Below are 13,074 nucleotides of genomic sequence, written 5' to 3'. Positions count from 1 at the left end.
AAAGAGCAATGAGGTACATTACTTGTAAACTGGGAAAGGGCTGGCTCGTGCCCTACAGTTTAGTGAAACTTTTCCTTCCGGTGACTCCTCTGGATAAATGGTATTGATTGGTTGTTCTTCAAAAATTGGTCCAAATCCTTTGTCTTCCTCAGAAACTATAAGAAAAATACAATTATTTTACATTGTTCTATTTTACAAATCAAAGATAATTTGGGTACATTAAAAAGTTTTTTGAAAAAAAGGTCAGAAACATGGAATCTCCATTTTCATTCAAACCAAAGATATTTGCCACTATAATCCTGAAGGAAAATGTTCAGGTTCTTTATTCAAAATTCTTTTCTGCCCATCTCTCAGCATTTCTTCAAAAGCACTCTGCGGTGCCATGCTTCACTATTTACGGCTCCTCATGCAAGTCATGCTTTCTATGACTCTGACACTTTGCACTTACTTTTCCTCTTTCTGGAATCACCATCTGACTTTTCTCCTCTTATCAAAATTTGTACACTCCTGGAATCCCTGGTGGCGCAGTGGTTGAGAATCTCCCTGCCAATGCAGGGGACATGGGTTCGAGCCCTGGTCTGGGAAGATCCCACATGCTGTGGAGCAACTAGGTCCGTGAGCCACAACTACTGAGCCCACGTGCCACAACTACTGAAGCCCATACGCCTAGAGCCGGTGCTCCGCAACAAGAGAAGCCACCGCAATGAGAAGCCTGAGTGCCACAACAAAGAGTAGCCCCTGCTCACCGCAACTAGAGAAAGCCCGTGCACGGCAACAAAGACCCAATGTAGCCAAAAATAAATAAATAAATTAGAAAAAAAGAAAAAAAAAGTTTAAATCTAAAAAAAAGAAAAAACTTTGTACACTCCTTTATGATTTAGTCATAGCGTTAGTTCCTTCACGAAGCCACCTCTCCAACCCCTCTTAGCTTTAGTTGGTCCTCATTTATGTTCTCATAACTCCCTATCAGGCTTATGACACTTAACACACCTGCTGTGATTCTTGATACAGCTTTCTGTTTCACTAGATTGCAGATGCCTGGGGACAGGTCTGGAACATACTAGGTACTTAACAACTTTTGAACAACATAACGAATGAATTTCTAGATGCTCTGGGGAAATGAGTCCTTTTTGGGGGTCAGTTCTTGTTTAATTTTTGTTTTTGTCTTTAAACATGTGACCAGCACTAGTACTTAGCAACATCTAGAACAATCAGTAAACTAATTACATGATATGGGATCTGGCCAACTCATTTAAAAACTATCACAAAAATACCACAAAATCTACCACACACACAAAAAAAATCTACCACAAAAATAGTGTTGAGAAGCAGTTGTTCCTGACTGTGTATCCTCTCTGAAGGGCAGGTGTGACACATCATAGCAGGATGAGGAGAAGAGATTCACTCCCATGTCATCAGTGTGGCACCATTTACAGAGCACAGCTAAGAGCCATATATCCCAAATGAATTAATACTGATGCATATGACTAGAAATGAGGAATAGTCTTACATGGGATCATTGTAATGTCTCTACTTGATCAAAAGCTATGGTTCACTCCTCCAATTTACTTTTTAAGAGAGAGTGTAAGGCAAATGCTACACTGAAATTTTGGTTGTTCTAACATTAAACTTAAGGATAAAAGCTTTCTCCCAGTTTCTCTTAACAAGAAGTTTAATTATGTCTTTTAAATCTTGCTTTAGTACTGTTTAGCAGTTCTTTTGGAAAAATTATTTAATGTCTCCAAGACTCAATATCATGCTTTATAAAATGTGGATAATAATAAAATCTATCTCATTGGACTATTGTGAGAATTACATTGAGACAATCCATGTAGTCAGTAATCAATAACTACTGATTCTCATGAATTTGCCAATGCTTACAAAATTTAATTTAAATATCTTATGTATATCAGCTCTTAGACTAATTCCAAAAACTTCAGGGGCCAAATTTTATTCATTCTTGTAGCTATGGTGCCATAAGCATTATGTCAATACATATTTCTGTGTACATAGATGACTAACAAAAACTTTCAGTTAGTTTCTCCCAGTATGAAGCATTAATTTTTCTAAACTGACCTGAAATATTTAAAAGGGGGAAGCCTCATTTTTAGTTGGAATTTGCTGAAATTGCCATTCAAGAATTTATAGACCTTAGTTACATTCCAAAACCACCATTCTATTTCAGACTGCAGATAAATTGCTGGATCAGAATTGGAGGAACCAGAGAAACTGGGATTTAGCTCCAGCTGTGCAGTGTTCTAGCAAAAAATTTTACAAAGACAAGCAGAGGAGTTCAATTTTATTAATATATTTTGATTCTCTTCTGGAAGGTAAGATGACTTCTATTCTCACTTTACCCCCTGATGAATTATGAGTTTAGTATGAAACTTTTTGAACAATTAAAAAAAATACCTAAATAGACTAAATATTTAGAATACTAAAAATAAAGTGTTTAGGGGAGTTTAAAGCTCATGGATATCTTCTAAGTACATTGTATTTATATACAAGCCTGATGATTATGGTATTACTATCATTACCAATAGAAAAGATCATCAAATTTAAAGAGGAATGGATGTTTGGTGCAATTATGCATATAATTTAAGCAGAAACCCCCTGATCTGCACTGGATTAGATCTTGAGTTTCCATTTGTTTCATCAGTGGCAGCATAAGAATTTTAGATGGTCATCTGTGAGTCTACAGTTTGGTGAACTAGAGGTGTTGGTTGTCCTTAATTCAGTCAATGACTTGATTCTGACTTTGCATATGGTGAAGTTTTGAGATATAATGTCAAAAGCATGATCCATGAAAGAAAAAAATTTGATAAGTTGGACTTTATTAAAATTTAAAAGTTATGCTCTGTGAAAGACACTGTTTTAAAAAATTTATTTTTTAAATTAATTAATTCATTCATTTTTGGCTGCCTTGGCTCTTCGTTGCTGCATGTGGGCTTTCTCTAGCTGCAGTGAGCGGGGGCTATTTGTTGCGGTGCGCAGGCTTCTCATTGCGGTGGCTTCTCTTGTTGCGGAGCACCGGCTCTAGGTGCACAGGCTTCAGTAGTTGTGGCCCGTGGGCTCAGCAGTTGTGGCTAGCAGGCTCTAGAGTGCAGGCTCAGTAGTTGTGGCACATGTTAGTTGCCCCGTGGCATGTGGGATCCTCCAGGACCAGGGCTCGAACCTCTGTCCTTTGCATTGGCAGGCTGATTCTTAACCACTGTGCCACCAGGGAAGTCCCCTATGAAAGACACTTTTAATAGAATTTCAGGTCTTTAAGGTTAGGGATTTTTCTTTAGGTCGACTCCAACTTACATCAGAGAATTTTGCAGTAAGCAGCAAATTGAAAAGACTGTCAACTTAATTAAGTATCTGCTTCGTTTAATAATGGTGATTACACACTATTTCACAAAATTTGAACTGATCTCAATAGGTGCAGGGTTTCATTACCTAAAGATTCTTCAACAGTATTGTATTTCCAATGTAGAAATAGTTAATCCTGGCCTGCTAGCACCTGCTTCTAGAGTGCCGTCTGGTAGTGCCAGTATAGGGTTTGTAATAATCCTGAATTCTCAATTTAATTTATAATTTTATTAGCCTTCTTGAAATAACTACTTTTATCACTTTGAAATAAAGTGAGTTTTGTTCATTCCAAGTTGCCTTGATTATTTAAAGTACTGTACAGTGCTTTGAAATACAACAAAGACAGTTGCACATAAACATACATCAATATGGAGGTAGAGATTAGATTTGCATATTTTCATAAAATGCATATTTTTTTGATAGTGTATCTTTTTTCATTTTTACTTTATTTTATTTCTTAATATTTTTTATTGTGGTACGTCACATAGTATAAAACATACTATTTTACCCATATTTAACTGTACAGTTCAGTGGTACTGAGTACATTCACACTGTCGTGCAACTCTCACAATCATCTGTCTCCTGAATTTTTCACCTTCCTAAGCTGAAACTTTGTCCCTGTTAAACACTAACAACTCCCCATTCGCCCTCTCCACCCCCCCACCTCCTGGCCCCTGGCATCTACCAACATACTTTCTGACTCTATGATTTTAAGGTATATGCCTTTGAGATAAAAATCGGTCATCTTTTAGTAAACTGAAAATATTGTTTATAGTTTCTTCATCATGATCATAATGCTTAGTTTTTTTTTGTTTTTCTGGAAAAGATACCAGCAATGAATATTTCCATTGAAAATAATGGAATGCCACATGTTAATAATGATGGGACTGTATCTATTGATAGGCAATCCCTCAAAGGATAGATGTAAAAATAAAACACTTTTGGGATGAGCTGGGTTGAAGTTTATAGGCCAAACTGGTTATTATCAGTGTCCCATGCTATTTTTTCTCAATGACAAGTGCTTTTCCAAAATTATATGCAGATATTTTCTAGTACTCCACTTCCATCTGCCCTTTATAGGAGGAGACAACAAAACATTTAAGGGATAAAAATATGAAGCTAATTTCTGATAAAATATTTAATTTATTTTTCACTTGAGAAAATATTACATTTAAGATATTTCCCTTTGCCCACTTTCTAGAGCAAAAAGCAGAACATGACACACCACATCACGTTAGTGTTTCTACTTAGTATATTTTATAAATGTGAATTTCTAGCTTTTGTAAAATTTTCGAGCCTGATTAAAATAATGTATAATATTCCATTAGGTGGTTTACAAATTACTCTATACATTTTATTTTGAGAACATATTTGGGCTCTGGGAAGATAAATTACTCAACACAAGGTTTTGAATTGTTGTGGCATGCTCAGTGTGAACTTCTGAATGTGAACTTCATAACCCCCTTGAATACTATCTGAGCTCATTGCTCTGTTAGCTCAGCTAGGGAGCCCAGATCAAGGAAAAAGAACTTTCAGGGGGAATACAACACAAGGTTCAGCAAAGGATCCATTAATATAAGCATTATAATCTCCATTAACAAGAATTAAGCCATCCACTCCTTTTCTTCTAGGGCCATGGAAATAATTAGATGACAAATGATCATGCTTTGGAAGTATTATGGGGTTAAAGGGTACAAGAAACACATGGATAATATGTTAAAAAATAAGATTATTTTTAAAACACATGCTCTTTTTTGTACTGGATATATTCTTCTAAAAAGGAGCACACAATTATATAGATGACTTCTCAAGCTAATTGGTGACAGCACTTCACTCTTTTTTTGATCTACTCAATGCAAATTTGTGTATTTTCTACCATATAGTGGTAATATATTGCAGAAGTAAGTTCATTTCTTAAATCTGATCAAGAAGATTAATAGAAAAATAGAAATCATGTATGAATATTTGCTGTCAAATTCACAGATGTGAGCAACAGGCAAAAACTGCTGCTTTTTTCAGTAGCATTCTCAGTTTCATGGTTAATGTAATCACTTAGTTGTATGATCTTAAATGGTATTACTTCACCTCTCACTATATAGAGATGGTCCACTGTAACCTTGCTATCCTATTTTATCTCTGGAAATTGAAAGTATAATTACTATCTGTGCTTGAGAGTTTTTTTTTTTGAGAGTTATTTTTTATTCATTTTATATTCATTATGAATCAAATCCCATTTCTCATTCTGTAATATGTCATCTCAATCTGTTAGTTTTCAAACATAATTTTATATAAGTATGCTGTAATAAGATTCTCAGGAAAAAAATCTATTAGAAAAAAGCAATGAAAACAAAATTTTAACACAGTCTAATATTAGAATTTTTACAATATTTACAATGCTACAGTGGTTATGGGATAGGGAGTGTTGTAGGCTCTCTTGAAATACAATAAACTCTCCAAATGAAACAATATTTAAATTGTCTCAAAGCATGCTTCTTGTCTTCATTGTCAATCGTTCCCCACTGATAAGAGAACAAGGACATTTAGGGCTTAGGCTTTGAATACTCTGGTGCCCTAATTCTTTAGTCTCATGGGTAATAGGTAACATTGCAGTAATTTATCATAACTAAAATATAAGGAGTTGGCCTTGAGAATGTGCAGAAATCCAATAATTAGAAGGAAGATTAGGATCTGGTTAGCAGAATGGTTAAGTTGACTAAATTTTCCTTAGCATGGCATTACCTGCCTAAGAAGAGCCTATCACATTTCTTGATGGCAGCCATTTCCTTGACCTATGGTCCAACCCTGAAGCTCTAGACACTGTGTTTTGCATAACTATCTGGACATCTGTCCACACCTACCTTATGTCTACCTATGTATGCTGCCACAAGCCAAGGAATGATGGGGATACCAGAAGCTGAAAGAGGCGAGGAAGGAGCTTTCCCCTACAGGTTTTAGCAGAAGCATGACCCTGATATCTCCTTGGTTTGGGACTTTTAGAACTGTGAGATAATAAATTTCTGTTGTTCTAAGCCACCCAGTTGGTGGCACATTATTATAACTATAGCTGTCCGAGGAAACTAATACATATATTACACTTAATAATAAACTGTTGAACTTTAATGAACTAACCTTTCTCAAATTTATTTGACAATGAATTCCTACTAACATCCTGCAGAACAAGAGTTCTTTGAATTAGTGGTCTAACACAGCCCATATTTGCCCACATCTGCACTTTATTTGTGCCACTGCCTCTAAGAATTAGCTCCATTTCTAATAATTGAAATACTTTGAGTTTCCCTTACCTACTAGCTCCATCATTAAATACTCATTTATTCCTCAAAGTAATTGTTTTAAAATGCTTATTTCTCTTATAAATCTGTTAATCTTCTTTTTATTATTCCCTATTATATGTAAGGTTCTTGAAGTCAAGAAACATATCTCACTGATCTTTATATAGCCTAAATGTAGTTATTCCTAACTCACAAGGAGGAAACAGAAATAGTTTTGATGTGCTTCATGCTAGGACTGTCCTTTTTCTTAATCCCCTACAGATGGAAATTCAGACCCACTCTGGCATGAATATCTTGCTTTGGCATGGAAGTTGTTGCATTGGTTGCTCAGTGATTCTTCCTAATTATTCATTCTCCTACCACTATGCTGTGGCTTTTATCAGTTACCAGTTTTACTATGTTTACTGAGCACTTACTATGTATGTCACTGTGCTGGAAGCTATTGTCACATTATTATTTTTTATTTTTTATTTTTTTGCGGTACACGGGCCTCTCACTGTTGTGGCCTCTCCAGTTGTGGAGCACAGGCTCCGGACGCACAGGCTCAGCAGCCATGGCTCACAGGCCTAGCCACTCCACGGCATGTGGGATCTTCCCGGACTGGGGCACGAACCCGTGTTCCCTGCATCGACAGGTGGACTCCCAACCACTGCACCACCAGGGAAGCCCTGTCACATTATTTTTTTAGTTCTCACAAGAATCCTGTGATTGTTACATGTTGGAAACTTGAGTCTCATAGAAGTTGAATAATTTGCACAAGATCCCATAACTAGTGAATACCAGGTTGACTATGTAAATCCAGGCTGGCCTTACTCTAGATTCTTTTTTTTGCAGTCTACTATATTGCCTATATTTCTGGCAAGAACTGTTCAGTGGTTGAAATAGAATCTAAACTAGCAGGATTGCTAATTATATTCAATAAAAAATAAATTTTGCAAGGTCTTTGGATTTCTAATTAAACTGAATCTTAAGGTTCCAAGTTCATTAACTTTAGTTAAAGTGATGTGTGCAGCAAAGCAGGAGGCTTTCAAAATAAGCTAGATTTTTACAATATTGAAAATATTGCTTCAAAGTTTAGTAGCATAGGATTGTTACAAAGCATGCAGGAAAAAATACAGGTTGCGTTGAATATATTCCATCTGCTACAATCTTCTAGTTGGATATTTGTTCGTGGTGTATCCATTCATTCATTCTGGCAATCAAACAAGTTGCCTGAAGACCCTAGATAAATCATCTTACAAAATTTCCAAGTGCTCTAACATTAATCACTTGCTTGAAGTTTGGAGAATTAATAGCTTAAAGCAGGATGAAATAGGATTTATTTGAGGAAAGCTATTTAAAAATTAACCCTTTCATCAACTTACCTCCATGACCATACCTTCTGTGCCATGTAAACTCTAAAAAGAAAAAAGGAAAAAGAAAAAAAATTAATCCCCAAAGCAACTCTTCAGGTTGTGGTCTCAAACATTACTCAGATAACTAAGATATTAGTTAATGAAATAAGATTACTGGCCTTTCACTATTAAGGCTGAAGTATCACCATATCTTTGCAAATATTTATTTCTTATCTTTGCAGTTTTATAGTTGTAGCACTAAAATTTATGGTCAACAGAATTAGTATGGATTTTCAGTACTAATAAGATTATTTTTGTTTTATTTTATTCATAAAGGTAATACAGCAATAATAACCTTACCACAAAATTTTTCTTTCTTATATTTATATAATATATAAGCATATAGTTATATATGTGTGTGTGTATAATTACGTGGTTATATCAATGTCATTAAAATTTTTAAGTACTGATAAAATTATTATATTTTTCTTGATTTTGAAGTCATCATAATAAAAATTACTCCCTAAATTAAAATAACTTTTTTATTCCCTTAATAATACATAAGAAATACAATAAGATGCCTATCAAGTTCATCATTAAAGCAATCAAGGGGAACTGATAAATGATAAAATGATATCCAACTAAGTCTTGAACTTAATAACAACTCAACAAGCACTGACCTAAGGTAATTGAGACAAAGGTATCAGAAAAAACTGATCTTTGAAAACATGCTGCTTCAGATAAAAATACAACGTACCTCTCCTTGTAGAAAATATTTCTGAATATTTCACACTTGTCTTTGAAAGACAGAAATATAGTATTTGTTTGTCCTAAAACTACAGCATTCTTAAAACTGCTTTGTTATTAAGTTCCTGAATATATTGTAGATTATTTCTGAATTGTTTTTCATAAGATTGACCAGCCAATAATAAAAATTAAATTATATTAACTTATAAATAAAAAAGAACAAAGGTAACAAAAGCTTAAAATCCATTATTTTCTAATTATTTTACTGTATTTTACTTTTATGTATGCTAATGAGGTTAAGTCTATTATAATTATATAGTGAACATACTGTATAATGGTGAGCTGTTACATATCTTTTCTGCCACCACATTAAATGATTTCAAGTTGAAATTGAGAATAGTAGGACGACTTACTCTATAGGAATTAGCAAATGCTACACAGCAGGGATTTTTCTTTTCCTCCCAGAGATCCAGATTTTAAACATTTACCAGCACATCACTATATAAGACTGATTAACTAAATCTTGTGAATTTTAATTGAAACTAAAAATAAAAAAAGAAAAGAAAACAAGGGCCAACCTTAATATATATGAATTTACTTGTCTGACCCAGGTGTCAAAAGAAAATATTAATTCTAACTTTATACACCAGATTCAATGAAGTGAACAGCATATTGTTTACATTGACATAATTTTTGGAGATTATACAAAGGATATTTCTTACCTGATAGACAGGTTGTAAAAGATACAATCACAAGGTGATTGACCAGCAACCACATTTTCATCTTGTGTTCAGTAGAGGTTAGGTTCAATTTTCAGAAAAAGTTTTAACTTTATGGCAGTTGGAGAATATTAAACACCTGCATAAAAAGATGAGAGAGAAGAGAAGAGAAGAAAAGAGAAAGAAGAGAAGGAAAAGGGAAGAAAAGGAAGGGAAAATGTTCATCATTTGGGGTCAACAATATTACCAATTCTATTTTATTTTATATTTCTTTTTTTTTTTTTTTTTTTTTTTTTTGCAGTACGCGGACCTCTCACTGTTGTGACCTCTCTCGTTGCGGAGCACAGGCTCCGGACGTGCAGGCTCAGTGGCCATGGCTCACGGGCCCAGCCGCTCCATGGCATGTGGGATCTTCCCAGACCGGGGCACGAACCCGTGTCCCCTGCATCGGCAGGCAGACTCTCAACCACTGCACCACCAGGGAAGCCCGTATTTTATATTTCTTATTTGTAGAAAGTTTTAGTTCATTTATGTACATTTGTAAACCCCATGTTGTAATGAAAAGAGTAGATTCTGCATCAGGGCTTCAGCTGCCTCCCAGTATTGACATGGTAACAAACATGAGCATGTCACTCAATTGATATGTTTTAGTTTTTAACTTTTTAATAATTGAGCATAGTAATATGTTTTTTACAAATAGCACAGTTGTGAACATTTCAATGTCAATTATTTAAATTGAAGATTAAATTTACTTGAAGGGCTGGTAGAAAGATTTAATAAAAGATATATTTGTACAAGGGCTTTGTAAATGCATAGACACTGTACAAGAGTTATACGTTAGCATTGTCTGTTGGTGGCTTATGGAAAAATTTTGCCAGAAATGCTAATTTTTAGACATTAAGATGTATTGATTAATAATATATTCATTCCCTTTCCCCTTCTTCATTTCTTTCTTTTATTCATTTAACAGAAAGTAAATAATTACTCCTTATAAGGAAGAATCTAGGTTTTGTGTGGCCAAATCTTTAAAATTTGGAGAACCATCTTTAAAGATAAAAAGATAAAATTACTAATATAAATAAGCTATGAAACTATGCAGCAGTCTAAATAAAATATCTTGCTTTTATAAATTCTGTAAAAACTTATGACCACGTGATTATACTGGTGAGGTTTCAGGATGTTGAAATAGCCCCATGTAAGTGAGGGGTCCCATGACTTAAGCTTCATCATCTTCTTTGTAAATCCATCTACGACCAAGCATACAGATAAAGGAATCTATAAGAATGACATAGTCTGCTTACCCTTAAGAAGTTCACAGATCAATAGGAACACTTATGTGTACACAAGTCAGTGCAGTGAAACTTTTTTGGATCTACATGCTATTAAACTTGAAAGCATGTTAATAATTTTAATTAAAAGCATTGCAGGGCTTCCCTGGTGGTGCAGTGGTTGAGAGTCCGCCTGCCGATGCAGCGGACACGGGTTCGTGCCCCAGTCCGGGAAGATTCCCCATGCCGCGGAGCGGCTAGGCCTGTGAGCCATGGCCACTGAGCCTACGCATCCGGAGCCTGTGCTCCGCAACGGGAGAGACCACAGCAGTGAGAGGCCCGCGTACCGCAAAAAAAAAAAAAAGCATTGCAAAATACATCACAGTGGGAATGGGCCTGGTGGTGACAGGCAGTGCATTATGGTGGAGGTATAACAAATTTTTTAATGTTCCAGGGCATTAGAAAGAGACTTCTTCAATTGGGACACAGTAGTCCCTTCAATTTGAAAGGATATTAAATCAAGTTTTCAAAGATTATATAAGAAATAGGATAGAAAAACCTCATGACATAAAATTGAATGTAAAATATTAAGATAGAGCATAAAAGCAATTCTGAAAAGAAAATATGTAATGTTATGATGATCAATATATAAATACATTTAAATATTATCCAAAACAGCAAAAATAAAATGGTACTTATTTGTTGCATCATAATGACATTTAAAGGTACTACTTATTTTTTTTAATATGTTGGATTTAAAGACTATATTTACACCCACCCCCTCAATTTGCCAGAATCCTAACGTTTGCAGAGACTGGTAAAAATATTTAGTTGGTACTACATGGACCAGGAAAAACATATTTGCCCCTTTTGGTGTATAGGTTATTTTACAGTGAAAAATCATTTATTTCTAGAAAGAAATTGAGTTGAATTCTTAGAGAAAACATAGCAGAAATGGGTAAACTTAGCAACAGGAGATATTTAAAATATCTTTGCAAGAGGAAAAATATTCAAAAGATAATTTTTAAATGCCAGGATTGATTTATGACCAATTTATTTCTCTTGGACATATGTAAGAAGGTGAGAACTACACATCTCTATAAACTGTATTAAATCTACACTTCTAAATTTAAATTTTATTTTATTTCTTTTACTAAGCAGAACTGATCAGAGAGAAAAAGAAACAGGTAAATAAATGTGAAGAATGAAAAAAAAATCCTTCAGGAGGCAGGGAAATCAATGAAATTATCTATGGAAGGATATTAGCTTTTTATTTTGTTATCATTAATATTTAAATATAACCTAAATTAAAATTATTGAAACTGTGCACATTGTTTATGTCTCCTAAAGTTTGTCTCGAAAAATGTACATTTCAGCATTTTCTTGGCCTATTGGTTTCTAATTCCTTTCATTGAATTATGCACACTAATTAGGACAAGTTCCTTTAATGAGGAGGAAGGTAGAAAGGCAAACATAAACTGTGCCAAAACTGCTGTTTCAATCAAACAGTTCTTTTTGTAAAGATTAATTTAGATAATATATTTGCAAACATTTTGCAAATTACAAAGCATGTTCGGTTTAATGTGGCAGTAATTATTGGATTTTAAATAGTTCAAATTTATCAATTAATAAACTGTTTAAATCGATAATTGTAAAGTAATTCTGAACAGTAACTCTACATACTAATAATATTCAACGTAAGAGCAAGGGATGCTGCTGCAGTTTGTGTATTGTGTGTAGAGGAAGCAGTACTGACCAGAAAGAAAAAGAATCAGGTAAAAATGAAGGACAATTACAGTGAGAGTATCCTTCAGATTATTAATTTTGATGAATTGTGTGAGTGAGATTTTGGTCTGTTTAACTCATTGAGTCTACAGGGAATCTGGGAAAGAAAGAGGGCAGGTCTAAAGGAAGGTTAGCTGTGTCTACACAGAGCAAGTGATTTCAGGAAATTATAAATAAGGTACAGAAGGAGTTTCTAGGTCAGGGATATTATTTTACATTTCCTTCTTAGACAACACCCACAGTATATGGGAAAGTGAGGCACGGCATAGTAAAAAGAGATCTGGGGAAGTCAGCCAGACCTTGTCTGAAGTTCGGCTCAACCATTATTTAGCTTGTAACTTTGGGCAAATCACTCAAGCTCTGACTCTAGTTTTCCTCTGCACAAAGTATGAAAAAAATGTCTATTTCATAGGACTATTACAAGCATTGCATAAGATTGTGCAATGTGAAATGTTTACTGTGAAAGTATTCGATAAATATTAACTATTGTTCTACGAGATCTTAGGTCCATCAGGCTACAGGAGAAAACAACATGTCATTGTTTATTGTTATGCCTCTAATGCCTGGCACATAGAAG

The 13,074-nt window shown here is 34.6% G+C and overlaps 1 protein-coding gene across 2 annotated transcripts in view; it reads right to left on the bottom strand.

Annotated features, from left to right (window-relative positions):
- CNTN1 (contactin 1) overlaps window positions 1-13,074 on the bottom strand; it is a 257,042-nt gene that overhangs the window by 147,496 nt on the left and 96,472 nt on the right. Inside the window, exons 3-5 of one of the 2 annotated variants that reach the window (XM_024740425.1) lie at window positions 9,448-9,583; window positions 8,009-8,041; window positions 23-155 (exon numbers count right to left, since the gene is read on the bottom strand). In XM_024740425.1, coding sequence (XP_024596193.1) covers window positions 23-155; window positions 8,009-8,041; window positions 9,448-9,508 — 227 coding nt within the window. In that variant the 5' untranslated portion in view covers window positions 9,509-9,583. Of the gene's footprint in view, window positions 1-22; window positions 156-8,008; window positions 8,042-9,447; window positions 9,584-13,074 lie in introns of those variants that run through there. The other variant, XM_024740426.1, reaches the window with a different exon arrangement.

This window comes from Neophocaena asiaeorientalis, unplaced genomic scaffold, assembly GCF_003031525.2.
Source record: "Neophocaena asiaeorientalis asiaeorientalis breed wild unplaced genomic scaffold, Neophocaena_asiaeorientalis_V1.1 scaffold340, whole genome shotgun sequence".
Lineage (NCBI taxonomy): Eukaryota > Metazoa > Chordata > Mammalia > Artiodactyla > Phocoenidae > Neophocaena > Neophocaena asiaeorientalis.
The sequence above is the reverse complement of the archived record's forward strand: the minus strand, read 5'-3'. Positions and strand labels throughout refer to the sequence as shown.